The 26,851-nt window shown below is 43.8% G+C and overlaps 1 protein-coding gene across 1 annotated transcript in view; it reads left to right on the plus strand.

Annotated features, from left to right (window-relative positions):
* Window positions 1–26,851, plus strand: part of PREX2 (phosphatidylinositol-3,4,5-trisphosphate dependent Rac exchange factor 2) — a 436,082-nt gene that overhangs the window by 237,838 nt on the left and 171,393 nt on the right. Inside the window, exon 24 of the mRNA XM_077492842.1 lies at window positions 26,490–26,712. Coding sequence (XP_077348968.1) covers window positions 26,490–26,712 — 223 coding nt within the window. The remainder of the gene's footprint in view (window positions 1–26,489; window positions 26,713–26,851) is intronic.

Below are 26,851 nucleotides of genomic sequence, written 5' to 3' on the forward strand. Positions count from 1 at the left end.
TGTGGGTTGGATATGTACGGCTCCCATCCCTGCTGGCCCTCTTCCCCTATTAATCCAATGTGATCTGAGCAGTACAAATCCCGGCCACACAAGCAGTAGCAGTACAATGCTCTGCCTTGGGGGTTTTCCCTTAACCCCTGCAAAGCCCCATAAACTGCACAGGAAAGGTAGAGGGGGAGGTATCATTCAAATTGCGCTGCTCTGCTTGAGGAAACCATGTCTGTATTATACATTACTGAACCCTATACTTTGCCCTCCTTCCCCCAATTTTCTTCCCTCCTGCCCCCTGTACTGTGACCTCCTGTCTTCTGTACTGTGCCCTCCTACCCCCCCACCCCCGTACCATACCCTCTGGACCACTGTACTGTACCCTCCTGATCCTCCATAATGTACCCTCCTGCCCCCCCCCTTGTACTGTGCCCTGCAGACCCCCCATACTCTACCCTTCTGGTGCCCTGTACTCTATGTTACTGGCTTTTTATTTTGTTTGGCTATTTGTCTTAATTAGTCTTTGATACTAATAAATAAATATTTAATTCTATCAATTATTTATACTTTAATCCTTTTAAATAGATAGGTATGGAAATTTGAGCAGCCTGGTAGAGGCAATAAACTAATGGGGCTGTTAACTGGTAAATACTTTTTTTTCTTACCCATGGCTATCTGCTCTACCTGGAATATGAGGGGCTGTGCGACCAAGAAGATGTGGCTTTGCCTGCAACTAGATCCTATGCATTCCTCTCTGATACCTCTCAGATATCTCTCTAATATCTACCCACTCAAATCAGCCCTCATTATCATTTCATTTTGACATGACTGCTTTGGACTATTTACTTTAATCACTATACTTTCATTTTCAAATGGCATATTTTATGCAGTCACATTTGGCACTTACATCTGCAATGAATGATAAAAGCATTGACTTTTCTTTAATTAAAAATATTAAAAGAAGATTCACTGTGTGATCACTTCACTGAGAAAATGCATTTTGCCTGAAAAGACCCCAATGACAAATTTACACACATAATATATCTAAAGCAAATTCAACATCAGCTTAGAATATATGTAATTATCCTATAAGGATTTTCGTGTTAGCCATATATGTAACAACACAACTGTTCAGTAGAATGATTTTACTAAATTGGATGTTTCATTGAGAGGGAAGGATTGGCATTGAAGGAAATGCAGTGACCAGGTTTATGTTTTTTTTTTGTTGTGTAAATAATTTATCAGTGAAAGATAATCTGAAATTATCTAATCAGTACCAGATTATGTTCTATGTATGGCCAGTATTAGCAAGTAGAGATTATAAAACTTCTGGAAAGCTGTGATTTAATAAAATAAATTCTCAGATTCCGAATTTCGTACACTCCAATTTTTCGTCAATGGAAATCTAAACCAGCCTCTACACAATGGGGTTGGTTTACTAAAACTTGAGAGTGCAAAATCTGGTAAAGCTCTGCATAGAAACCAATCAGCTTTCTACCTGCAGGTCCCGAACACTTGGCGATTGATATTGTATCGGTGCTGGGTTGGACTACTGAACAGGTGTAGTCTCGCTTCTTTCTGACTCACTCTATTTTATTTCTTTACTCAGGTGCAAGATAGGCCCTCTAGTCTGACCCTTTGTCTCAACTTTAGGGTTTCCGTCTAGGCCTTGTATGTAATGATAGTGATTCTGGGATAGTGACTTCACTCACAGTAAAGAATAACAGCATCGCCTTTGCTGTCCCTAACAGTGGGGAAAATAATTATTTGATCCCTGCAGATTTTGTAAGTTTGTCCACTTAAGAAATAAAGGAAGGGTCTATAATGTTAACCATAGATGTATTTTAAATGATAGAGACAGAATATCAACCACAAATCCAAAAAAAGACACATGATACAAATGTTATAAATTGAGTTGTTCAGTGAGTAAAACAAGTAGTTGATCTCCAAGAAAAACATGACTTAGTACTTGGTGGAGAAACCCTTGTTGGCAAGCACAGAGGTAAGATGTTTCTTGTAGTTGGTTACCAGGTTTGCACACATCTCAGGAGGTATTTTGGTCCACTTTACTTTACAGAACTTCTCTAAATCCTTAAGGTTTCTTGGCTGTTGCTTGGCAACTCAAAGTTTCAGCTCCCTCCATACATTTTCTATAGGATTAAGATCTGGAGACTTGCTAGGTCACTCCAGGACCTTCATTTCTGGATTTTTGGTTGGGGGAAAGCTTACAAAATCTGCAGGGATCAAATAATTATTTTCTCCAGTGTAGCACTTAAAGTGGTTGTAAACCCTTACAAACCACTTGGACCTACAGGTAAGCCTAGATTAAGGCTTGCCTGTAGGTCCAAGAAATATCTCCTAAACCTATATGGTTTAGGAGATATTTACCTGAAGACAGCGGCACGCAGGTGCACTGGGTAAGCCACAGATCGCGGCGATATGCCGCGAGTTTCGGCTCCCGTGTGCAGATCGCAGGGATATGCCGCAAGTGTCGGCTCCCGTGCGCATGCCGGAGCAGCGAGACCCACCAAGAAGATGGACGCACGGAACTACAGGGGACAGCAGCGACTTCGCTGGCTACTGTGTCAGGTAAGTGGCACATAATGGACTACTATGCGATGCATAGTAGTCCATTGTGCTTTACCTTTGCAGGGAATAAAAGAGGAAGTAAACTCATCAGAGTTTACTTCCTCTTTAAAAGCTGATTTGCCTAGTTGTTTTATCAGAAGTGTCCACACAGGTGTTTTGCTTTTAGACAGCTTCTCTTCAAGCAGTGCAAAGCTTAGTGAAAAGTAAAGTGCAATACTTCAAAGTGCCATCCATATTCTGCAATTAGATCAGCTAAAGCTGCATTGAGTTGACTGTACTTTGGACATACTTTAGTTCTTTACCTTCCTGGCCGTTTATGATAATGTCAAACTATCCTTTCCAGTAACCCAAAGATTGTGAAGTTAAGTGGTTTGCAGGAACTGTGCACATACTGTATGTCCTTTCTGTTGAGAGGTAGTCTGTAACCATAGGAACCAAAATTGCATAGAATGCTTGAACATTTTGTGTGAGAAAGTTAAGTTCTAAAAATAGAGTGTTTGCAGTACATTTTATCCGTACATCACGCTCTTTCTAGCTTTCGTATCACTTGAAAAGTCCCAGATGTTTGCCTCGTCATCACTGAAAACCCCTAAGTTCCCCGATCTGACCCGATTAAATTACATTGCGGAATGTGGTCTCTTTGGAGTGTGGCTTGTGGGAGATTTTGGATAACAATCCTGTTTCGAGGAAAACATTGCAGCTGGTGTCCTTACTGCCCAGACGTTTATTTACAGTATGTGGTGTTTGGAGCTGATATAGGCAGTTTAACGTGAGCACACTTTTAAAGCAAGCCTGTCAGCCATCTTACCTATTAAAAGGAAAATGTTCTGAAAAAAAAGCAGATATCACACAATACCTGCTTACTATTGTTCAAGGGTTCATTTACACTTGCTTTGACTTTCTAATACACATTAAAGTGGTTGTAAACCCTCCCCCACAACTTTGTCCCATGTAAATCAGCATAAAAAAACCCCTAATGAACACTGCTTGTAGATATCTCCTTACTTGCTTAGTATTGTTGTAATCCTTGTTGTTCTGTAGAATGAAGTCACTGAGCATGCCCAGATCTCCCCTGATTTAAGGCACACTCTCTGTCCTATCTGTTATCAGGACTTCCTATGGCACAGCTCTGATCTCTGCTAATCACTCAGAGCTTCTTCCTACACACCATGTGACCATGTGGCATGACATACAGTCTAAACTGCAGCCATTACTGAAGCTGATAAGTCTGACAAAGGGAAAAATTCGACATCGGCACAAGTAAATACTATGAAATAAATTTAAAAAAAAAGTAAGCTATGAACAGGGAAGCAGGGTTGCCATAGAAAAGTTGGATTGAGAAGGAGGCTTGGTTAACAGTACAGGAAGTGCTCAATGTAAGGGCGGAAATACACTGCACTGTGGACTCAGAAAACAATACTTAAGGTCCCTTTCACACTGGGCGGATCGGTAATGATCCGCCCCGTGATGATCCGCTCGCTCAGCGGGGATCGCTCAGTTGTCCCCGCTGAGCCAGCGGTGGACAGGGCGGTCTCCGTACACTGTGCAGGGACCGCCCTGTCAGCTCTCCGCTCTCCTCTATGGGGATCGGATGAGCATGGACCGTCTGTTTGTGTTCATCCGATCCGCTCTGCAGATGGATAGAAAAATAGGATTTTCCTCCGTCTGCAGAATCGGACAGTAGCGGAGGCGGACAATAGCGGGTGTCTGCGGATGTTCATCCGCAGACACCCGCTATCCCATAGGGATGCATGTATGTCCGTATTTCATCCACAAACGGATGGATGAAATACGGACATAATGTCCGCATGTGTGAAAGGGGCCTAAGAAGGCGCTGCCTAACCCCTGGTAACACGTTTTTTAAAGTTTCTTTAAACGGTATGTAATATGCGATTTGGGCTGGATTACAGTGGCTATAGTCTGATAATGACTTATTATAATGGACTAAATGAAAAGAAGCATCAGAGTGGGAGAGTTTACTTCCTCTTTAAAGTACCTGCTGCTTCAACATGCTTTTTTGATGTGTTTTTGATGCTTCAATGAAGCTTTGGTGGTTCTTTGTTTATGCTTTTTTGAAGCTTTAATAAAGCTTGGCAAATGCCCTGTGTGTGTGTGTTGATTTCTTATTTGTTTTAAAGGGGCCCAGTAGAACCCCAATAAAAACAAATATAAATCTTGTGAGCTGCCAAACTAAAACCTAAAACAATTTAAATAAATTCAATAAAGAAGTGTCAACTAAACTATAGAGTAGCTACCAAGACTCCCCACACTTCCTCAAAATGTGACAATGCAAACATATATATCCGATTGTGCAGTGCTAAAAGTAATTCGATTAATCATATACAGGGTGACACAAATATGGGTAAAATATACAACAAATAATATATAACCTATGAAGTAAAATTAACGTATCCCAAACACAGTGCAAGTGCTCAGTTATACTATATATATGCTTTCTAAGATAAAGTGCTCAGTGTATTTTTACACAATCCTCAATGGTGTTTTGAAACAAACAGTAATGGTAGTCCATAATGGCAGCAAAGAAATAGGTGAAAAATTGTGTTTTCATGCAGTGTGCACTCTCCCCCACCAGGTGTACTCTCACCTTAGGGGGTTTAAGGTGAGGGTACCCCACCTCAGTAGTACCCACATCCAGCAGATCCCCAGCTTATTAGTACCTTCATTCAACAGATCCCCAGTTTATAAGTACTTTTGTTCAGCAGATCCCCTGCTCAGTAGTGCCCCCAGCCCTGCTGATCCCCCACTCAATATTAACCCCCAGCTCTGCTGATCCCCCACTCAGTAGTAACCACCAGCTCTGCTGATCCCCCACTCAGTAGTAACCACCAGCTTTGCTGATCCCCCACTCAGTATTAACCCCCATCTCTGCTGATCCCCCACTCAGTAGTAACCACCAGCTCTGCTGATCCCCCTCTCAGTAGTAACCCCCAGCTCTGCTGATCCCCACTCAGTAGTAACCCCCAGCTCTGCTGATCCGCCACTCAGTATTAACTTCTCTGCTGATCCTCTGGTTTGCTGAAACTCCTCTCTCTCTGGTCCCCGCTCATCTCCTGTTATATTGCTCCCATGTTGCATGCCACGTGTGACATTGCTAGTTTTTCCTGCTCCAGTCCCCCAGCTCTGCTGATCCCCTGCCACTCAGTCCTATCTCTCAGGTCCCATATAGTGTTCTCATGTTGCACATCATGTGCTGTCTGCTAGTTGCTGCGAGCCAGTCTGGACCCTGCTTACCTTCCTACTGCTCCATGCTGCACACCAGATGTGACATCTGCACCAGACACTTGCAAAGTATATGCACATGAACAGGAAGTGACTGCTGATGATGGCTTTCCGGTTCACTCATTGGCTTCCCAGTGCACCCTGGGATATCTCATACCTGCAATACCTCCAAAACAAAGTGACGCTGAAGCTGAACAAAAGCCTCTCAAAAGTTGCAGGTGCTGTAAGCGACCATTGTCACAGACTTCTATGGAGGTTTTGGAGAAGCTTTGAAGCACCAAGAAAGCGACATGAGGTATCATTTTTTAAGCGAAGCAAAGCAAACACATTGTGTGAACAGGACTGTAAGGTAACCATTTTATTTAGTAACATGCTTTGACTGGCATTCAGAGTGCTTTAGAAAAGCGCTTCCAATGTCACATTTTAAAGCAAGTGTAACAAAGCCTTTATTCAGTTAAATATTCTCTCTGAGCCTCTCTGAAAATGTATTACTGTAGGACATTAGTTCCCCATCTTTAGAACTATCCCCCACAAAATTCCCCTTATTAAACAGCCTCTGATTGGACAAGGAAGTCTTTATAAAACATTCTGATGCAATACAATCTTTTTTTTTTTTTGCCCATTATTAGGCCTCATTCACAAGGGCCTGTGCAGGGCTGTGTTTTGCTGGCACTGGGATGCACAGGTGTTCAATGCAAACCTATGATGGCTGTCCCATTGTCTACTGGGACACAGCTGCTGCTCACTATATAACATTGGGTATGTGGCCCCAAATGCAGTGAGTTCGGGGACATGCACTTGAATCCACACAGATGTTATATTGGAACTCAGCGGCTATGTCTTTTCAATAGACAATGGGACTGCCGACATGGGGATGCACGGACACACAGAAGAGCGTTGGGGGTATTAAAAAATAATAATAAAAATAAATGAGTGTTATAGCAGAAGCTCACAGGCATTCATGAACTTCTACTGCCGCCTCCTTGTTTTCTTTTTTTACATTGCTGAATGGTAGTTTTACATTGTTGGAATATGCTGCTACTGCGAGCGAGTTTTGCCTGCAGTTGCAGATCGGCCCCATTGAAATCAATAGAAGAGTTTGACAGGCTGTGAAGTAAAGCATCACAGCTACAGCGTTTGTACAGCTCTGTCCAAATGTATTTTTAAGATGTGGGTCAGGGACATGCGGTGAGGTGAGTGGCTGGTGAGGCACTGGCTAGAATCAGAGCCAGATACACACAGGTTACATACGCTACAAACATTAGAGTGAGAGCAATAATTCTAGCACTAGACATCCTCTGTAACTCTAAACATGTAATCTGTAAAAAAATGTAAAGCGTCACCTATGGAGATTTTTAAGTACTGAAGTTTGGTGTCATTCCACAAGTATGTGCAAAGCGTGATATGTTAGGTATCTATATACTCGGTGTAACATCATCTTTCATAGTATACAAAAAAAATCGGTGGCTAACTGTAGCGTTTTTTTTTTTGTTTGTTTTGTTTTGTTTTAATTCATGAAAAAAATTGCTACACAAATACTGTGTAACATAAAAAGTTGCTAAAACAACATATATAATGTTTGGAGGTTCTGAGTCATTTTCTAGCAAAAAAAATTATGATTTTTACACGTAGGACTGAAGTGTCAAAATGTGCCTGGGTGGCAAGAGGTTAATTACCATAAGTAATATACAAATAATTATTATATATTGTGTTTAAGACACTTTACTATATTTTCAAAAACTGTACTCAAGCAGGTGGCTTAACGGACAAATTACTAGAGTTTGAAGTTATAACTTCTAACCTGTAATTTTACAGTAAATAAATAAATAATCAATTATTATTTTATAACATACAGCATAATAATATACAGTATGATTTAGCTTGATTAAAACAGTACCTTTTCAGCAGCAGATTTTCATTCTCCCTCTTAACTGTGTGAGAAAAACATGGGATTATGGGTAAACCTTATACTCATAAACCTATGCTTTTCTTTCTAATTAAAGAGGCAGTAAACCCTGATGGGTTTACTTCCTCTTTGTTTCCCTGCAACGGTAAAGCATAATGGGCTACTATGCATCGCATAGTTGCCCATTATGTGTCACTTACCTGACACAGGAGCCTGCGATTTCACCGCTGTCCCCTCTTCCATGAAGCATCCATCTTCCTTTCCGGGTATCGTGGCTCCGGCGCTGTGATTGGCCGGAGTCGCGATGACGTCACTCCCGCGCCTGCGAGTGTGAGCCGCCACTAACGGCATGATCGGTGTTAGCAGTGGCACGCTCAGTGCACCTGCGTGCCTGTCTTTTGCAAATATCTCCTAAACCGTGTAGGTTTAGGAGATATTTCTTGTACCCACAGGTAAGCCTTAATCTAGGCTTACCTGTTAGTAAAAGTGGTCTGTAAGGGTTTACAACCACTTTAAAAGGGCTGGGCTTGAAGGGAGTATGTGTCTCTCTATGACACTGCAGTGAAAGGAGAGCCTCCACTGCAGCATTTTTATCTCAGTCTGCTGCAAACAGTGCGTGCCAGCTTGTATTGTAAACTGTATGTAGCTTCTGACAGGCTGCACAAGGAGCCCCTTATCTCCGAAACCATAGGTCCTAGGAGCCCCAAATTGAACAGTGGTGGGGTAGGTCTTTGGCTACCAATCCCCCAAATTTGCGGTCTCTATGACCCTTGAAGCTCGATCAGTTTTTTTTTTGTTTGTTTTTTGTGATTTGTTTATTTTTGGGCAGATGGATCTATCTTAAGTTAAGGGGCCTGGAGCTGCAGCTCCAACAGCCCCTATGTAAATCCAGCCATGCTATTAACCTATTAATTTTCAGTGTAGTAAAATTTTTGTAATGCTAATGAGATAACTATCAATAAGCTAACTTGTTCATTGGCAGTCATACATTTTCTAGTTATTAAAAAACGTCAGCAGGAATCTGCAGAGATTCAAACCATGTATGGGCAAGTTGATTGATCGAACAACTTGGGTACAACCAGCCTGCCATATTTTACATGCGATCATTGCTAACGGCTGATAAAGCCTCTAGCAATAATCACTGTATTTTCCTGGCTGGGATGCCCCCCCCCCGCTGGGAGAACACAATGGCTCCATATGAGAGATTTCCCTTTCAACACTGTTTATCTGTCAACCCATGGTTTCAGGAAAGAAATTTGCTCTGTCTATGGCCAGCCTTGCTAATTTTCAGCGTAGTAAAATAATTATAATACGTAATGTGACAACTTTTAATAAGTTGTTCATAGGCAGGCCCACATTTGCTAGGTACTGCATTAAAATCTTTGTACTTTAAAACTTGTATCCGCTTTTCTCCTTGGATGACCGGGCATTTGATTACCACAACCACTGACAAGACTTTTTCCCTTACTTAAGTTGTACATTGGTTGCTGAGATTTTCCACCTTGCTGGAAAATTCCCACAAGAGATAAAATGCATTTCTGATGATCACAAGTGCTCATTATAACTTACAAGGCTGCCCCTGAACCATCCAATTAACACATACAATGCAACAGCTTAGCCTTTCACTGCATTATCTGTCTCTTTAACTAAACCAGAGTTCTTCTTTGAACATAAAAGAAAATTGTTTAATCTTAACTGTAGAAAAATGAAGTTTTTGCTTTGCTCTCCCAGCTGTGAGCTGTCCATATCCTAAGAAGTTCAGTTAATGTCACATTTAATGGATGCTCCAATTAGGGTTAACAAGTCAAACAATATATATAGGACATACTTGTAATCCACTTATAATTCATTTATTTTCCTGGAACATTCTGGTTTTATCAAAAAATTTAAAAAAAATCATTATTTAAATGATTAAATAAACATGTTAAGTCATGAATTATATACAGGTAAGTACAGCTAAAGTACTGCAGAATGTAACAATAGCTGTGGCTATTAACTGTCATCAGTTAACTTATTTTTTATACTTAGGGATCCATTCTTAAAGCAGCTGTATGGCCTTACCACAATCAAACAAAAAACGAGCAGTGCCCCTTTATAAACCGCAGCACTGTGCTTTATAAATGTGGATTGCACTCCCCTTACTTCAGACCCCAAAGCAAGCTAAGCACAATAAAAACTCATGTGACAGGCAGCTTCTCCAAACATGAAGCTCTCTTTAATGCATTAAGTAAACCAGCAGAGGGCCCCCCTATATAAATGAGCCCCTAAAAGTTTATACTGTGGCAGGTTGACATAGCTGCGCAAATTGCTGTAGTTTTACGCCGGCCGCTTTAAGAGCTCTAGGGGTACACGCGCACTGCTGGAGCCTATTAGATGGCAGCAGAGATGTCCGCCAGTGATCCGCGATCGCTCCTCAGAGAGCCAGAATGGGGATCTGTCAATGTAAACATACAGATCCCTGTCAGTGGCAGCTGGTGCTCAAAATTTTTTTTTGGGGGGGGGGGGGGCGCAAGCAAACTGAAAAATTCTGAAAAAAACCCCATCAATTGCAGCCTCACTGTGCCCATCAAACGCAGCCACTGTACCATCAAACGCAGCCACTGTGCCATTAAACGCAGCCACTGTTCCCATCAATTGCCGCCACTGTGCCCATCAATTGCCGCCACTGTGCCATCAAACGCAGCCACTATGCCCATCAAATGCAGCCACTGTGCCATATCAAATGCTCCCACTGTACCCTCAAATGCTGCCACTGTGCCACTCTTATACAGCCACTGTGCCCATCTTATGCAACCACTGTGCCCATCAAATGCAGCCTCACTGTGCCCATCAAATGCTCCCACTGTGTCCCATCAACCGCAGCCACTGTGCCATATCAAATTCTGCCAGTGTGCCCCACACCCGCCGCCTGTACTTACCCTGTCTCGGTAGCGATGGGACAGCTCCTCGATGTCTTCTCCTGTCCTCTCTTCCCATCCTCTGCTTCAATTGAATGCCTGATAGGCATCCAATCACAGCGTCTGTCTTTTCAGCCAATCAGGTGACGGGTAACAGATTCCTGCACCTAATTGGCAGAGAGGCGGTTAGTGTTAGGAAAGCGAATATTTGTTCACTTTTCTAACATAGCTGAGTGACCTGCAAGCGCCCAGCATGGCGCTCGCAGGCCACCTTTTTTGATTAGAGCCTATCGCCCTAATCAGGTGCTTCAAAAATACCCCCCGCCGCTGTAATTCAGGCACCCTGTGCCCGAAATAGGGCCTGAATAGGGAGTGGCAGCGATGGCCATAGATAGATTCATGCAATACATAAGTCTATCTATTGGTGATAGGAGAGAGGGGGCGGTGCCTGTGCGCCCTTATGGACGCGCCACCACTGATCCCTGTTCTGTCAGGGAAGTAGAGAGAGATCTGCTGTTCCTTGTGATCAGAAACAGCGATCTCTCTCTACTCCCTGTCAGTACACTCCCCACACAGTTAGAAACATCTCCCTAGGGAACACCTAACCCCTTGATCGACACCTAGTGTTCACTCTTTCCCTGCCAGTGACATTTATACAGTAATCAGTGGCTATTTTTAGCTCGGATCTCTGTATAAGTATTAATGGTCCCAAAAAAGTGTCAAAAGCGTCCGATCTATGTGCCACAATGTTTCAGTCCTGCTAAAAATTGACCATCACCGCCCTTACTAGTAAAAAAATAAATAATAATAAAAATGCCATAAATATATCCCCTATTTTATAGATGCTATAACTTTTTGTGCAAACCAATAAATATACGCTTATTGTGATCTGTTTATACATATTGGCCTAAACTGATGAACATTTTTTTATTTATTTTTTGGGATATTTATTTTAGGAAAAAAAATTGTTTTATTTTTTTCAAAATTGTCGCTCTTTTTTGTTTATAGTGCAAAAAATAGAAACCGCAGAGGTGATCAAATACCACCAAAAGAAAGCTCTATTTGTGGGGAAAAGGGACATAAATTTTGTTTGTGAACAATGTCGCATGACCTCACAATTGTCAGTTAAAGCGACGCAGTGCCGTATTGCAAAAAATGGCCTGGTCATTAAGGGGGCAAAGTCTTCCGGTTCTTAAGTGGTTAATGTAGTGCACTTACATTATTGATTAATAGTAACCAACTACAGGCACCTTGTCAAAAGGCTAACTATACTAGACTACTGAGAAAATATAACCAGACTGGTTATGGTGAGGTCAACCTAAAGGAACAAATAAATAACAAGTATGACGACTTTATCGTGATGCGTTCTGGGTTAGAGGATGGATTTTTGATTCTTTAAAGGGATTCAGCCTCTAAATAAAATTGCAAATACTTGCAAGTAACTGAAAGGATGAAAGTAAATGTCTCTCCTGCTGCCTGCACTGCCAAACACTGCTCCATTGCAGAGGGGGGTGTCAGTCTCCTGTGTCCAATGCTGCTCTCAGTAGTTCCTTCTGCACCACAGGACACAGTAGTTATGTAGGGGTTAGCAGGAGGAACCAATGAGTGCAGCAGCAAGGACATAGGAAATTGACAGTACCGTAAGTGGCAGTTTCTAAAAACGTGTACCTAAAAATGTTGTTTTATTGGAACAGCAGTTGGGTGGCACAGGCAGCAGAAGACATATTTTCTTTCATGTTGGCGGGTACTTTTTTTTCATTTCCAAGTTCATTGAAAGTGATGCTTCTCTTCTCAGGTCCCCTCCCCCCTTCCAACCTGCTTGTCCATTCACATACAGCCACAGCTCGGCTGCACCCTTGCTCTCTCCTCATTGGCTCACTGGCTGTAATTGACAGTAGTGGGAGTGAATGGCTCCCGTTGCTATCTCAACTAATGAGGAGGGGGAGACACGGGACAGCCGAGGCTCTCGTGTACATTGCTGGATCGAGATGGGGCTCAGGTAAGTAAAAGAGGTGCTGCTGCTGCACATGGAAGGTTTTTAAAATGCATGCAGGTAAAAAAACCTTGAGCCTTTATAACCACTCTAGAGTTGAACTCCAGCCTTATCTTCAGTCTTGCACAGTTGTACAGGCTCTTCTCCTGTACTGAAAATGCTTAGTCTAATTTCTCTGCAGAGTATAAGCTCCTTACAGTGTGAATTAGAAGCTGCAGTAAGTCAGATGGATGCCTGTTGTTAGAATTGTCCCCTCTACATTTTCTTTTCCATGGGATGCCATCCTCTATTAAGTTTTATTTAAAAAGTATTACCCCGCATCTATTGAATGCAGCAAAAGTATTAATACCTAGGTTTTGGAAACAGTCCATATGTCCTACTTTAGCAGACTGGAAATGGGAGGTAGATAAAATTATGGAGGCTGAGAGGTGGGTTCATTTGGTCATGGATAGGGATGAGCTTCGTGTTCGAGTCGAACGTACGTTCGACTCTAACATTGGCTGTTCGTCCGTTCGGCGAAATCCGAACATTTTGGTCCGTTCGCGTAAAATTCGCGTGGCGCTCACGGCCCACAATGCACTGCGATGGCGCAGTGCATTGCTGGCTCATGATTGGCCAAGCATGCACTGTGACCCCGCATGCTTGGCCAATCGCAGCGCCAGCAGCGAGGAGAGCCATGATTGGCCACAGGCAGGATGCCTGTGGCCAATCATAGCTCAGGCTGTGTAGTGCACGCCCCACACTATATAAGGTCGCCATCGCGGCGGCCTCGTGTAGTGTGTTGGCGTCTGAAGCAGTGGGTGTTCTGTGTACCTTCAACACAGTACACACCGATCGTTTTCGGCCGATTTTCTATCTTGCTGTTGTGTAGTGGTTATTGTCTGCGTGCCCTGACCGCAGTATACACCGCTATATTCACCTCACCTATATAGCTAGTGATCTATCTTTTATAATAGAGCTTGCAGTCAGTAGTGTTAGGAGATAGTGCGTGCTGTCTGCGTGCTCTGTACCCAGTACATACCGCTATATCCACCTACATAGCTCTTCTCTATTTGAGCCCACTTGCCATCTGCAGGAGTTATTGGAAGTTGTGTGTGCCTCCAGCACAGCACAGTATACATCTGTATATACCCCTTTATCTCTGGTGTTCTCTGGTTATTGTCTGCGTGCCCTGACCGCAGTATACACCGCTATATTCACCTCACCTATATAGCTAGTAGTAGTGATCTATCTTTTATAATAGAGATTGCAGTCAGTAGTGTTAGGAGATAGTGCGTGCTGTCTGCGTGCTCTGTACCCAGTAGTGTTAGGAGATAGTGCGTGCTGTCTGCGTGCTCTGTACCCAGTACATACCGCTATATCCACCTACATAGCTCTTCTCTATTTGAGCCCACTTGCCATCTGCAGGAGTTATTGGAAGTTGTGTGTGCCTCCAGCACAGCACAGTATACATCTGTATATACCCCTTTATCTCTGGTGTTCTCTGGTTATTGTCTGCGTGCCCTGACCGCAGTATACACCGCTATATTCACCTCACCTATATAGCTAGTAGTAGTGATCTATCTTTTATAATAGAGATTGCAGTCAGTAGTGTTAGGAGATAGTGCGTGCTGTCTGCGTGCTCTGTACCCAGTAGTGTTAGGAGATAGTGCGTGCTGTCTGCGTGCTCTGTACCCAGTACATACCGCTATATCCACCTACATAGCTCTTCTCTATTTGAGCCCACTTGCCATCTGCAGGAGTTATTGGAAGTTGTGTGTGCCTCCAGCACAGCACAGTATACATCTGTATATACCCCTTTATCTCTGGTGTTCTCTGGTTATTGTCGGCGTGCCCTGACCGCAGTATACACCGCTATATTCACCTCACCTATATAGCAGTAGTAGTGATCTATCTTTTATAATAGAGATTGCAGTCAGTAGTGTTAGGAGATAGTGCGTGCTGTCTGCGTGCTCTGTACCCAGTAGTGTTAGGAGATAGTGCGTGCTGTCTGCGTGCTCTGTACCCAGTACATACCGCTATATCCACCTACATAGCTCTTCTCTATTTGAGCCCACTTGCCATCTGCAGGAGTTATTGGAAGTTGTGTGTGCCTCCAGCACAGCACAGTATACATCTGTATATACCCCTTTATCTCTGGTGTTCTCTGGTTATTGTCTGCGTGCCCTGACCGCAGTATACACCGCTATATTCACCTCACCTATATAGCTAGTGATCTATCTTTAATAATAGAGCTTGCAGTCAGTAGTGTTAGGGGATAGTGCGTGCTGTCTGCGTGCTCTGTACCCAGTACATACCGCTATATCCACCTACATAGCTCTTCTCTATTTGAGCCCACTTGCCATCTGCAGGAGTTATTGGAAGTTGTGTGTGCCTCCAGCACAGCACAGTATACATCTGTATATACCCCTTTATCTCTGGTGTTCTCTGGTTATTGTCTGCGTGCCCTGACCGCAGTATACACCGCTATATTCACCTCACCTATATAGCTAGTGATCTATCTTTAATAATAGAGCTTGCAGTCAGTAGTGTTAGGGGATAGTGCGTGCTGTCTGCGTGCTCTGTACCCAGTACATACCGCTATATCCACCTACATAGCTCTTCTCTATTTGAGCCCACTTGCCATCTGCAGGAGTTATTGGAAGTTGTGTGTGCCTCCAGCACAGCACAGTATACATCTGTATATACCCCTTTATCTCTGGTGTTCTCTGGTTATTGTCTGCGTGCCCTGACCGCAGTATACACCGCTATATTCACCTCACCTATATAGCTAGTAGTAGTGATCTATCTTTTATAATAGAGCTTGCAGTCAGTAGTGTTAGGAGATAGTGCGTGCTGTCTGCGTGCTCTGTACCCAGTAGTGTTAGGAGATAGTGCGTGCTGTCTGCGTGCTCTGTACCCAGTACATACCGCTATATCCACCTATATAGCTGTTCTCTATTTGAGCCCACTTGCCATCTGCAGGAGTTATTGGAAGTTGTGTGTGCCTCCAGCACAGCACAGTATACATCTGTATATACCCCTTTATCTCTGGTGTTCTATAATAAAGGCATCTGCAGGAGTTAGTGGGTGTTGTGTGCCTCCAGCACAATATACACTACCCAACTGCTGTTTTACCCAACTCCCTTCAGGCCATTACCATGTCTCGAAGGCCAGCAAGGAGAGGCAGACAGGCGCGAGCCGATAAAAGAGGGCAAGCAGGCTCTGTGTCTAGAGACAACAGTGCTGGTCGTGGACGCGGTGCATTGTCATCAGCACGTGGCCATGGGACATGCTTGTCCTTCTTTTCGGCAGCTGGACATGTTGAACCGCAACATGCCAACGACTTGGTAGAGTGGATGACCAAGCCCTCTTCATCCTCCTCATCCTCTCTCACCCAGTCTCAGGGTAGTAGCAAAGCAGCTGCCAACGCATTGTCTTCCTTCCTCTCAATGTCATCATCAGTGACTCCTTCCCTAGACCCACCACGTCCTCCTGAGGAGTCTCCTGAACTCTTTAAGCACAGTGTTGGGTACATGCTCCAGGAGGATGCCCAGTGTTTTGTGGGCTCTGATGATGACACTCAGCTAGAGGAAGGCAGTAGCGTGAGCGCAGACAGAGGGGATGCTCAAGAAGGACAGCAATCTGGCAGTCATGTTCCACAAGCTGCAGCATACTGCCAGGTTTGCTACAGCGATGAAGAGGGAGGGGATGATGAGGGCACTGACTCCACGTGGGTGCCTGGAAGGAGGGAGGAGGAGGAGGAGGAGGAGGCACATGTCCAACGAGGCAGGATGCCCTCCGGGGGCCAGCTTAGGGGCAGCACACCGACTGAATCACACCGCAGAGCTCCGCCTGTGCAGAGCGCTGCCTCTGCGCGTTATTCTAAAAGTTCTTTGGTGTGGGCCTTTTTTGAGACGAGTGCATCAGATCGCACCACTGCTATTTGCAACATATGTCTCAAGCGTATCTCACATGGCCAAAACATCAGCCGCTTGGGCACCACATGCTTGACCAGACATATGTTGACCTGCCATGCAGCTCGTTGGCAAGCGTACCTCAAAGACCCACACCAAAGAACAAAGCGGACCTCTCCTTGCTCCTCATCAGCTGGCATCTCCAACCCCACTAGACCTTCAGTCCTCTCTGAAACCTGCTCTGAGAGGAATGAAGGTGTAGAATTAGGTGTGTCACAGCCAAGTGCTTCCGGGAACTCTGCTAGCGGTACACCCACGTCCGATTATAGCAGGCAAATGTCCCTGCCCCAGCTGCTGGACCGGCGGAAGAAGTTCACTCCCAGCCATCCACATGCCCAGCGGTTGAATGCTAGCTTGGCTAAATTGCTAGCACTTCAACTGCTGCCTTTTCAGTTGGTAGACTCGGCCCCCTTCCGTGAGTTTGTACAATGTGCGGTTCCTCAGTGGCAGGTCCCCAAACGCCACTTTTTCTCACGGAAGGCGATTCCGGCTCTCTACCGGCATGTGGAAGGCAATGTCCTTGCCTCGCTGGACAGGGCGGTCAGCGGTAAGGTGCATATTACTGCTGACTCATGGTCCAGCAGGCATGGACAGGGACGTTACCTGTCTTTCACGGCCCATTGGGTCACTCTTCTGGCAGCTGGGAAGGATGCAGGACAAGGTGCAGTAGTGTTGGAGGTTGTTCCGCCACCACGCCTCCAAAATGCTACTATTGGTTGTGACACACCTCTCTCCTCCACCCCCTCCTCTTCTTCTTCCTCCATGGCCTCTTCCAGTGCTCTGTCCTCAGAACCAGCGGTGCTCCGTAGGCGTTCCAGGGGCTACGCAAGTACGCAGGCAAAACGATGCCATGCCGTGCTTGCGCTGGTTTGTTTTGGGGGACAAGAGCCACACTGGGGCGGATGTTTTGTCAGCTCTGCAGGGGCAGGCCGAGAGGTGGTTGACGCCACGCCAGCTTAAGCCAGGAATGGTGGTTTGCGACAATGGCACCAACCTCCTCTCCGTCCTCCGACAGGGACAACTGACCCATGTGCCCTGTGTAGCTCACGTCCTTAACCTGGTGGTGCAGCGGTTCTTGGGCAGGTACCCCGGCTTACAGGATGTCCTGAAGCAGGCCAGGAAAGTCTGTGTGCATTTCCGCCGATCATTTAATGCCTGTGCTCGGCTGGCTGAGCTCCAAAAGGAGTTGAACCTGCCCAAGAACCGCCTTATATGTGACATGCCCACCAGATGGAACTCAACATTGGCCATGCTGCAGCGGCTGCACACGCAGCAGAGGGCCATCAATGAGTACCTGTGCGACTACAGCACCAGGACAGGGTCAGGGGAGCTTGGTTTTTTCTCGCCACGCCAGTGGGGCATGATCAGGGATGCATGCACTGTCCTGTCACCGTTTAAGGAGGCCACAAGGATGGTGAGCAGTGACAGTGCATGCATCAGTGACACTGTACCTCTTGTCCACCTCTTGGAGCATACGCTGCGTGGAATAATGGACAGGGCACTTAAGGCAGAACAGAGGCAGGAAGAGGAGGACTTCCTTGCCTCTCAAGGCCCCCTTTATCCAGACAGTGTTCCTGCTGTGCCACCCATCACACAGGAAGAGGATGAGGAGGAGGAAGAGGAGGAGGAGGATGATTGTGTCAGCATGGAGGTGGAGGCTGGCACTCAGCATCAGCAGCAGCAGTCCTGTAGGGATGATTTACAGTCCCAAGAAACACGTGGACTTGTACGTGGCTGGGAGGAGGTAGCTGCGGATCATGTTGTTCTTAGTGACCCAGAGGACTCCGGACCGAATGCCTCAGCTAACCTACGCTGCATGGCCTCCCTCATCCTGCAAAGCCTGCGGAAGGATCCTCGTATTCTTCGGATCAAGGAGAGGGACCATTACTGGCTGGCCACTCTCCTTGATCCACGGTACAAGGGTAAGGTTGCCGACCTTATCTTGCCATCGCAGAGGGAGCAGAGGATGAGACATCTCCGGGAGGCCTTGCAGAAAGCTCTGTGCAACGCGTTCCCAGAGACTGGGAGGTTACAAACTCCTGGTCCTGGACAACGTGTTGCTGAGGCATCGGTCAGAAGGAGCGGTGGAGAAGGTGGCCGTCTGACTGATGCTTTCAGACAATTTTTTAGTCCGCAGCCCCAAGGTATGATCGGTTCCGGCACCCATCGCCAGCGTCTGATTTACATGGTGCAGGAATACCTAGGGGCAAGGTCAGACTTGGACACCTTTCCCACCGAAAATCCTCTGGCTTAGTGGGTCTTGAGGATGGATCACTGGCCAGAGCTTGCACAGTATGCAATTGAGCTACTGGCCTGTCCTGCATCCAGCGTTCTTTCGGAACGCACCTTCAGTGCTGCTGGTGGCTTTGTTACCGATCACAGGGTGCGCCTGTCCACCGAATCAGTTGATCGACTGACCTTCATCAAGATGAATCAGTCTTGGATCACCCACAGCTACCAAGCACCTGAAGCTGATGTAACTGAATAATTTTTTTTGAAATACCACATCCCTTCAAGACTGCCTATGCTGATGCTGAGTGACTGTCCTGTTATGTTGATTGTCTATCCTCTTCCTCCTCCGCTGATATGTTGGAAGAACATTTCTGGTTCTGGTTGATGCCATCAGCCCAATTTTTCTGCCCCTGTTTAACAGGGGCGTTTAAGTACAATTTTTGATGCAATGCTTTGCAGCAGGGCTAATTCCTGCAATCAAACAAGAGTATATGGGAGAGGTTGCAGTGTGGTGGCACCAGCACCAGTGCCTAAGGCCCAATTTTTCTGCCCCTGTTTAACAGGGGCGTTTAATTACAATTTTTGATGCAATGCTTTGCAGCAGGGCTAATTCCTGCAATCAAACAAGAGTATATGGGAGAGGTTGCAGTGTGGTGGCACCAGCACCAGTGCCTAAGGCCCAATTTTTCTGCCCCTGTTTAACAGGGGCGTTTAATTACAATTTTTGATGCAATGCTTTGCAGCAGGGCTAATTCCTGCAATAAAACTAGAGTATATGGCAGAGGTTGCAGTGTGGTGGCACCAGTGCCTAAGGCCCAATTTTTCTGCCCCTGTTTAACAGGGGCGTTTAAGTACAATTTTTGATGCAATGCTTTGCAGCAGGGCTAATTCCTGCAATAAAACTAGAGTATATGGCAGAGGTTGCAGTGTGGTGGCACCAGCACCAGTGCCTAAGGCCCAATTTTTCTGCCCCTGTTTAACAGGGGCGTTTAAGTACAATTTTTGATGCAATGCTTTGCAGCAGGGCTAATTCCTGCAATAAAACTAGAGTATATGGCAGAGGTTGCAGTGTGGTGGCACCAGCACCAGTGCCTAAGGCCCAATTTTTCTGCCCCTGTTTAACAGGGGCGTTTAAGTACAATTTTTGATGCAATGCTTTGCAGCAGGGCTAATTCCTGCAATAAAACTAGAGTATATGGAAGAGGTTGCAGTGTGGTGGCACCAGCAGCAGTGCCTAAGGCCAAATTTTTCTGCCCCTGTTTAACAGGGACATGTAATTACAATTCTTAATATAATATTTCACAGGAGGGCCCCTTCCTGTGCCCACCCAGAGTAACGGTGAGGACTTATAGTGTTGTGGCACCAGCACCACAACCACCAAAGGTCAATTTTTCTACCACTGTTCAACAATGGCATGTAATTACAATTCTTGATATAATCGTTCACAGCAGGGCGCTCCAGCGCCCACCAAGAGTCACTTTGAGGGCTTACAATGTTGTGGCAAAACCAACACCTTGTTCCGCCATTTCTGCAGAGCATATAGGGCAGGCCCCTACTTTCAAACATCCAATTTACAAACATCTCCTACTTGCAAACGGAAGGAGACAACAGCAAGTGAGATGAAAAAAGATGGACGACAAAACAAATTATACAGGGGTGATAACCCTTCCCTATGTTTTCCAAAAAGCTTTAAAATAGTTTTTTTGACTGGAGCTACACTTTAAAAATGTACCAGTTGAAAATTACAAACAGATTCAACTTAACACAACAAACCTACACAGTCCCTGTCTTGTTTGCACCGCCTGTATACTGCTGTTCTGAGTATATAAGGCCTGGGGGCCACACGCATTTCCTTTTTTTAATATGGGTACGGGGTTCCCCTTAATATGCGTACAAGACCCAAATAGGCTGGTAATGGGCAGGGAGGGCTACCCATGGCATTTTTCTCAATGATTTTCAACCATATTGCAGGAACCAGATATAACACTAAAACCGCAAGCAGTTTTAAATGGTGTTATTTCCGTTTAATGTCATTTTGTGCAGGGACTGTTCTAAACACGGGAAACACGTGGCACTTCACAGGCATACTACAGACACCCTCCAGGCACCATATTTAAAGGAATATTTCACTTTTTTTTTTCACTTTAATCGTCATTAAAATCAGTGCTCCCGCCAAAACGGACATTTTTAAAAACATTTTAGGCATTGACCCATGTCCCCTGGGGCAGGAGCCAGGTCCTCAAAACCTTTTTAGGACAGTATCTTGCATATTAGCCGTTAAAATTAGCACTTTTCATTTCGAACGTTCGAGTCCCATAGACTTCAATGGGGTTCTAATGTTCGTTCGAATTTGGGGTCCGTTCGAAAGTTCTGGTGCGAACCGAACCGGGGGGTGTTCGGCTCATCCCTAGTCATGGATCAATATGATTAGTTTAAAGACACATGGACAGGCTGGATATACTATTCTTCGGAGATATCTACAGATTAAGCTATATTTCTGCTTATTGCCACTTCATTATAGATAGATGCATCTAGTATTTCTTAGTTAATTTTTTACTTCCCTCTTTAATTTTTTTTTCAAAGTAACTATTTGCCTATGACACTATTTAGGTAATGAAGTTAAGGGGGATGTGTATGTAGACTGTTTTTTTAATTTTCATGTTGTGGGGGTGGGAGGGGAAGGACATCCTTTGCTGGTGGTGGGCCCTGGTGGGTTTGCCCACCCTGTCATACCCATGTTGATGATGGTCCGGGGGGGAGGGGTTTGGGACATCAAGGTTTGCCCTTGGTGGGGGGCCCCTGCATGCACCACCTGCCGGGGATTTAAGTATTAGATGAGTGAATTTGTCACCAAAGGAAGACCTGAACAATGAATTATATATTTTTGGGAAGACCTTACTGGGATTTTAGTGTTAATGTTTTTTGTGTGTGCAATGCAAGTATTTTTTTGGGCACTGTTTTTTCTCGGTCCTCTATACCAGGGCTTGACAAATTTGCTTGGAATCTAGGAGCCAGCTAAAAAAGTTAGGAGCCGGGTCGGTAACGGCAATCCAGACCTGTCCCTGGCCTGACATGGAGACGAGTGAGGGGAGGATAGCGCGGCCCCCCCACCTGTCTCCATGTCATTGCCCATAGCTCTTAGAGGGACATTTTTTTTTTTTATTTTTTTTTTTCAAATGACAATTTTTTTTTTTTTTTTTTTTTTTTATTGCATTTTAGTGTAAATTTGAGATCTGAGGTCTCTCTGACCCCAGATCTCATATATTTAAGAGGACATGTCCTGTTTTTTTCAATTACAAGGGATTTTTACATTCCTTGTAATAGGAATAAAAGTGACAATTTTTTTTTTTTAAAAGCACCGTGAAAAAATAAAAAGTTAAAATAAGAAAAAAAAAAATGTTTTAAATGCGCCCTGTCCTGCCAAGCTTGCGTGCAGAAGCGAACGCATACGTGAGTAGCGCCCGCATAGGAAAGCGGTGTTCAAACCACACATGAGGTATCGCTGCGTTCGGTAGAGCGAGAGCAATAATTCTAGCCCTAGACCTCCTCTGTAACCCAAAACGTGTAACCTGTAGAATTTTTTAAACGACGCCTATGGAGATTTTAAAGGCTAAAAGTTTGTCGCCATTCCATGAGCGGACGCAATTTTGAAGCGTGACATGTTGGGTATCAATTTATTCGGTGTAACATTATTTTTCACAATATAAAAAAATTGGGCCAACTTTACTGTTATATTTAATTTAAAAAATAAGTCTTTTTCCCCGAAAATGCGCTTGTAAGTCCGCTGCACAAATATGACAGACAGTATTGCAACGACCACCATTTTATTCTCTAGGTTGTTAGAACTCCTAAACACACATATATATATATATATATATATATATATATATATATATATATATATATATATATATACACACACACAAACATTTTTTTTTTTTTTTATTCTAAGTAAAGGTGAGATGGGTGGGCAGTGAAAGCTTCATTAGCATCGCTGGCTGTCATACCAACAGCCACCACTAGATGGCGCCAGATTACAGAACTAAACATAGGACCACAGAAGGCCTCAAAGCCGCGGCCTCAATTACCGGCCGGCGGCGGCGCGGCCCGACACGATCACGCCAGGGGGGGGGGTGGAAGGAGACAGGATACCCCCGCTGTGCTGCCCCAGGCGCCAGATCACAAATTCTAGTCGCCAATGCGATCTGGCGCCCGGGGTTTGTCGAGCCCTGCTCTATACTATGTACCAGCTGAATTTTTTGATTGTCACACTGAGTAGGTATGGTGTTGTGGATATTGGCACTTTAAGTGCATCTTTTGGCAGGGGGTGTTTTTTTTTTTTTTTTTTTTTACACTGTTTTGTAATTCCTACCAAGATTTTGACACATCGGATATTTCCCTCTCTTTTCTTTTTGTGTAGTTTGTGTAATGTGTACTCTTTTTTTAAGATTTTTTTGTACTTAATGCACTGTTCACTTAATGTGGAAATGTTGGGGGGGGGAGAGTGTTTCCTCCTTCCCCCCCTTTTTTTTACTTTGAGGGTACAGTTTAGAGATGATGGGGTATTCCTGTTTGATTGGTTGGGCCCTTGTTGGGGTTCTTAATATATTTGTATATTGTTAATAATCATAAAATGGATTAGTATAGGGTAAATGGTGATGGAGGAAGTATCCTTTCAATAACTTCAGCACCGGAAGGATTTGCCCCCTTCTTGAGCAGGCCATTTTTTTCCGATATGGCAATGCGTCGCTTTAACTGACAATTGCGTGGTCTTGCGACCCAAACAAATATAGCTTTCTTTTGACGGTATTTGATCACCTCGGCGGTTTTTATTTTTTGCACAATAAACTAAAAAAGAGAGCGTCAGTTTTGAAAAAAACACAATATCTGTACTTTTTGCTATAATAAATATAAAAAAAAAATTAAAAATGAAAAAAAAATCTTCATCAGTTTAGGCCTATATATATTCTTCTACATATTTTTGGTAAAAAAAAAAAAAAAAAAATGCAATAAGCATATATTGATTGGTTTGCACAAAAGTTATAGCATCTATAAAAATAGGGGATATATTTATGGCATTTTTATTATTATTTATTTTTTTACTAGTAATGGCGGCGATCTGTAATTTTTATCGGGACTGTGATATTGAGGCACACAGATATGACACTTTTTTGGGACCATTGACATTTATACAGCGATAAGAGCTAAAAATAGCCACTGATTACTGTAGAAATATCACTGGCAGAGAAGGGGTTAAGGGGGTGATCAAGGGGTTAAATGTGTTTCCTCACTGTGTGTTCTAACTGTGGGGGGATGGGAGTGACTAGAGGAGGAGACATATCATTGTTCCTACTGTCCCCTGACAGAACCGGGATTTGTTTGTTTACACACACATCCCCCTTCTCGTTCGGTCACGAGCGGTTGCGGGTGACCGACGGACATCACGCGCACCTGCAATAGGGTATTAAAGAGCTGACTTATACCTATGGTGATTTGCACAGCCGTGCCAACCTGCCGCAGTATAACTGTGGCGGCTGGTCAGCTAGCGGTTAATTATACTTTTTTTCTTTTCTTCTTAGCCCTTGTACACACGGTCGGAGATTCCGACAACCAAATCCGTCGGATTTTGTCCGACGGATTTTGTCTGAAACTGTTGTGTCGAACAAAGTTGTCGGAAAATCCGACGTGATGACGTTATTTCGTTACGACGGGACTACGTTCACGCTAGTAGCCAATAGCTTTGGTGTAGGAATTTGATCTGAGCATGCGTGGCACTTTGTCCGATCGGAATTCTCTACACATGATCGGAGTATGTCCAATCGGAACATTTTGTCTGAAAATTTTACCAACAAGTTGGAAAACTTGGTCCGATGTAGACCACACACAGTTGGAATATCCGACAAAACAGTCCTATCAGACACATTCCGTCAGAATCTCCGACAGTGTGTACAAGGGCTAATTCTTCGTTTTTTCTTTCTAATATTTCTGACGAATTATGTAGGATATATACTTATACTTAAATATTATGTGCATATCAACAATGGTTGTATGCAGATATTGTTAATTTATTGTTTTGATATTGTATGATTAAAATGCATCTCAATAAAAATGTATTAAATATAAAAGAAAAAGAAATCAGATGGATCCTGCATCATTTGCTGGCTGAAGGACATTCCGCATCATCTATCCTCGCCCCTTCCAATCTGACCATTCCCGCCTCGCCCAGCTTTTTCAATTATGAAGGATCACATCAGATGGCAGTCTAGAAATCATCATATGCGGTCTGCCTAAGGTCTCCCACTCCTCCATACTAACACCCACCCCCAAAGGCATTTTTATATTTGCATAACTCCTCCCAAGAGCTAACCTACTGCTTGTGGCTGAGGATTCTTAAAATGAGTACTGAGGCAGGGCTCTGTGATGTTTTCAGGAAGCTATGTATAGCACCCTGCTGACTCCTCCCACCAACCATGATCTGCCTGTGTTGCAAAGAGAAGAACCGAAACTAAAATAAGGTATAAAAATGGAAAGGTTTTATTTAAAAATATCATTAGTATGTTGATGAAGGGGGAGAGAAGGGAGGAACCACAGAAGGAAAGTAGATTAAACTTCAGCTTTAAGCTTTAAGTCATTTAGAAGGTAACTGTACCTTTGTCAACCCCATTCTGGCAATCGTAAGCCGGCCAATAGATGATGTGGTTATTTCCTGCAACCATAAGTTGCAGGAAAGAAAATCGCTTGATTCTCTCCAACAGAGCTATTGTGTTCTCCCGGCAGGGGGCGGGGGAGCCGTAACAGCCAGGAGAACACAGTGATTGTTGCGTATAGCTATAGCCGCTGGCAAACCATCTATGGCCGGCTTTATTCTTTATAAATTACGGTTACCATGTACTGCACAGATGTTGTAATGGAAATTTGTAAGTTCTGTATATAATAGTATTCTATTTTATATGTATTGCACTATGCCCTCACTGTGCACACGGCACTAATAATGTTTTCAGTACATGTTTTGCATTCTTTCGAGTCCTGATTAGAATTAGCCTGCCTATGTAACGCCCCTTGTTACCATAAACGTACAATTGTAATATTAATGTGATACCTTTGTAATCATGTGTATAAAAACCTTCAAATGCATCATAATAAAGGAGAACAGTTATTTGGAAAGATGCTGAGCGTATCTTTTGTGTCTGTTCCCTACTGCAGTAGTTATTATTCATTTGGAACCATTAATCAATATGAGGATAGGAGTTGCCTATCTATAAAATATCTATTTCAATGTCCAACAAACCTAAAATAGCTACTATTTGGAATAAATGGCTCTTTTAATACAAGGTGGTATCTGGGCTGTAAAGCAGAAATTCTAGATCCACAGTTGTCATATGAACAGAAAAGAAAGATTTTCATGCTCTGCCCACTATCATGAAATAACCCACTTTTTGGTTTATAATGGAAATGCCCTCTGTTTTAAGAAGTTGCTTCTGAGCTTCAAAAAAACCTTTATTGTTTAGATTATCATCTGATGTGTGCAAGCAATCTTAGTCCTTCACCAAAATTAGAAGCAGTTATTACATAATTTTACGCTTTTACATACATGTGTTTGGAAATACAATTGTATTATATGTTATATGTTTCTAGGAGTTCACATTATTAAATTTGCATACATTAATCCATATATTTTTCTCTTTCAGTTTTCAAGGGTTTTGAAAAACAGAGCCTGGCCTACATTTAAACAAGCAAAGTCAAAGATTTCACCACTCCATAGCAGTGACTTCTGCCCAACAAACTGTCATTTCAATGTCATGCAGGTTTCATACCCCAAAACCTTGACATCACTTGGCAGTGCATTTGGGGTACAGCTAGACAATAGAAAACAGACTTCCCAGGACAAAGAAAACAAAATCACAGAGCAAGGTACGAACTGTGTAGGTGGTATAGATAGATAAGTTTTTTATTTTTTATTAAAGTTTTAAAAAGACAATTTTAAATCCTATGAGCGGGTCTGTCTATACCCATATTCCAATTAGAGTTAAAGCCATGTAAAGGAATGAAC

This window comes from Lithobates pipiens, unplaced genomic scaffold (genome assembly GCF_037356315.1).
Source record: "Lithobates pipiens isolate NorthernLeopardFrog02 unplaced genomic scaffold, aLitPip1_a1.2 Scaffold_19, whole genome shotgun sequence".
NCBI lineage: Eukaryota > Metazoa > Chordata > Amphibia > Anura > Ranidae > Lithobates > Lithobates pipiens.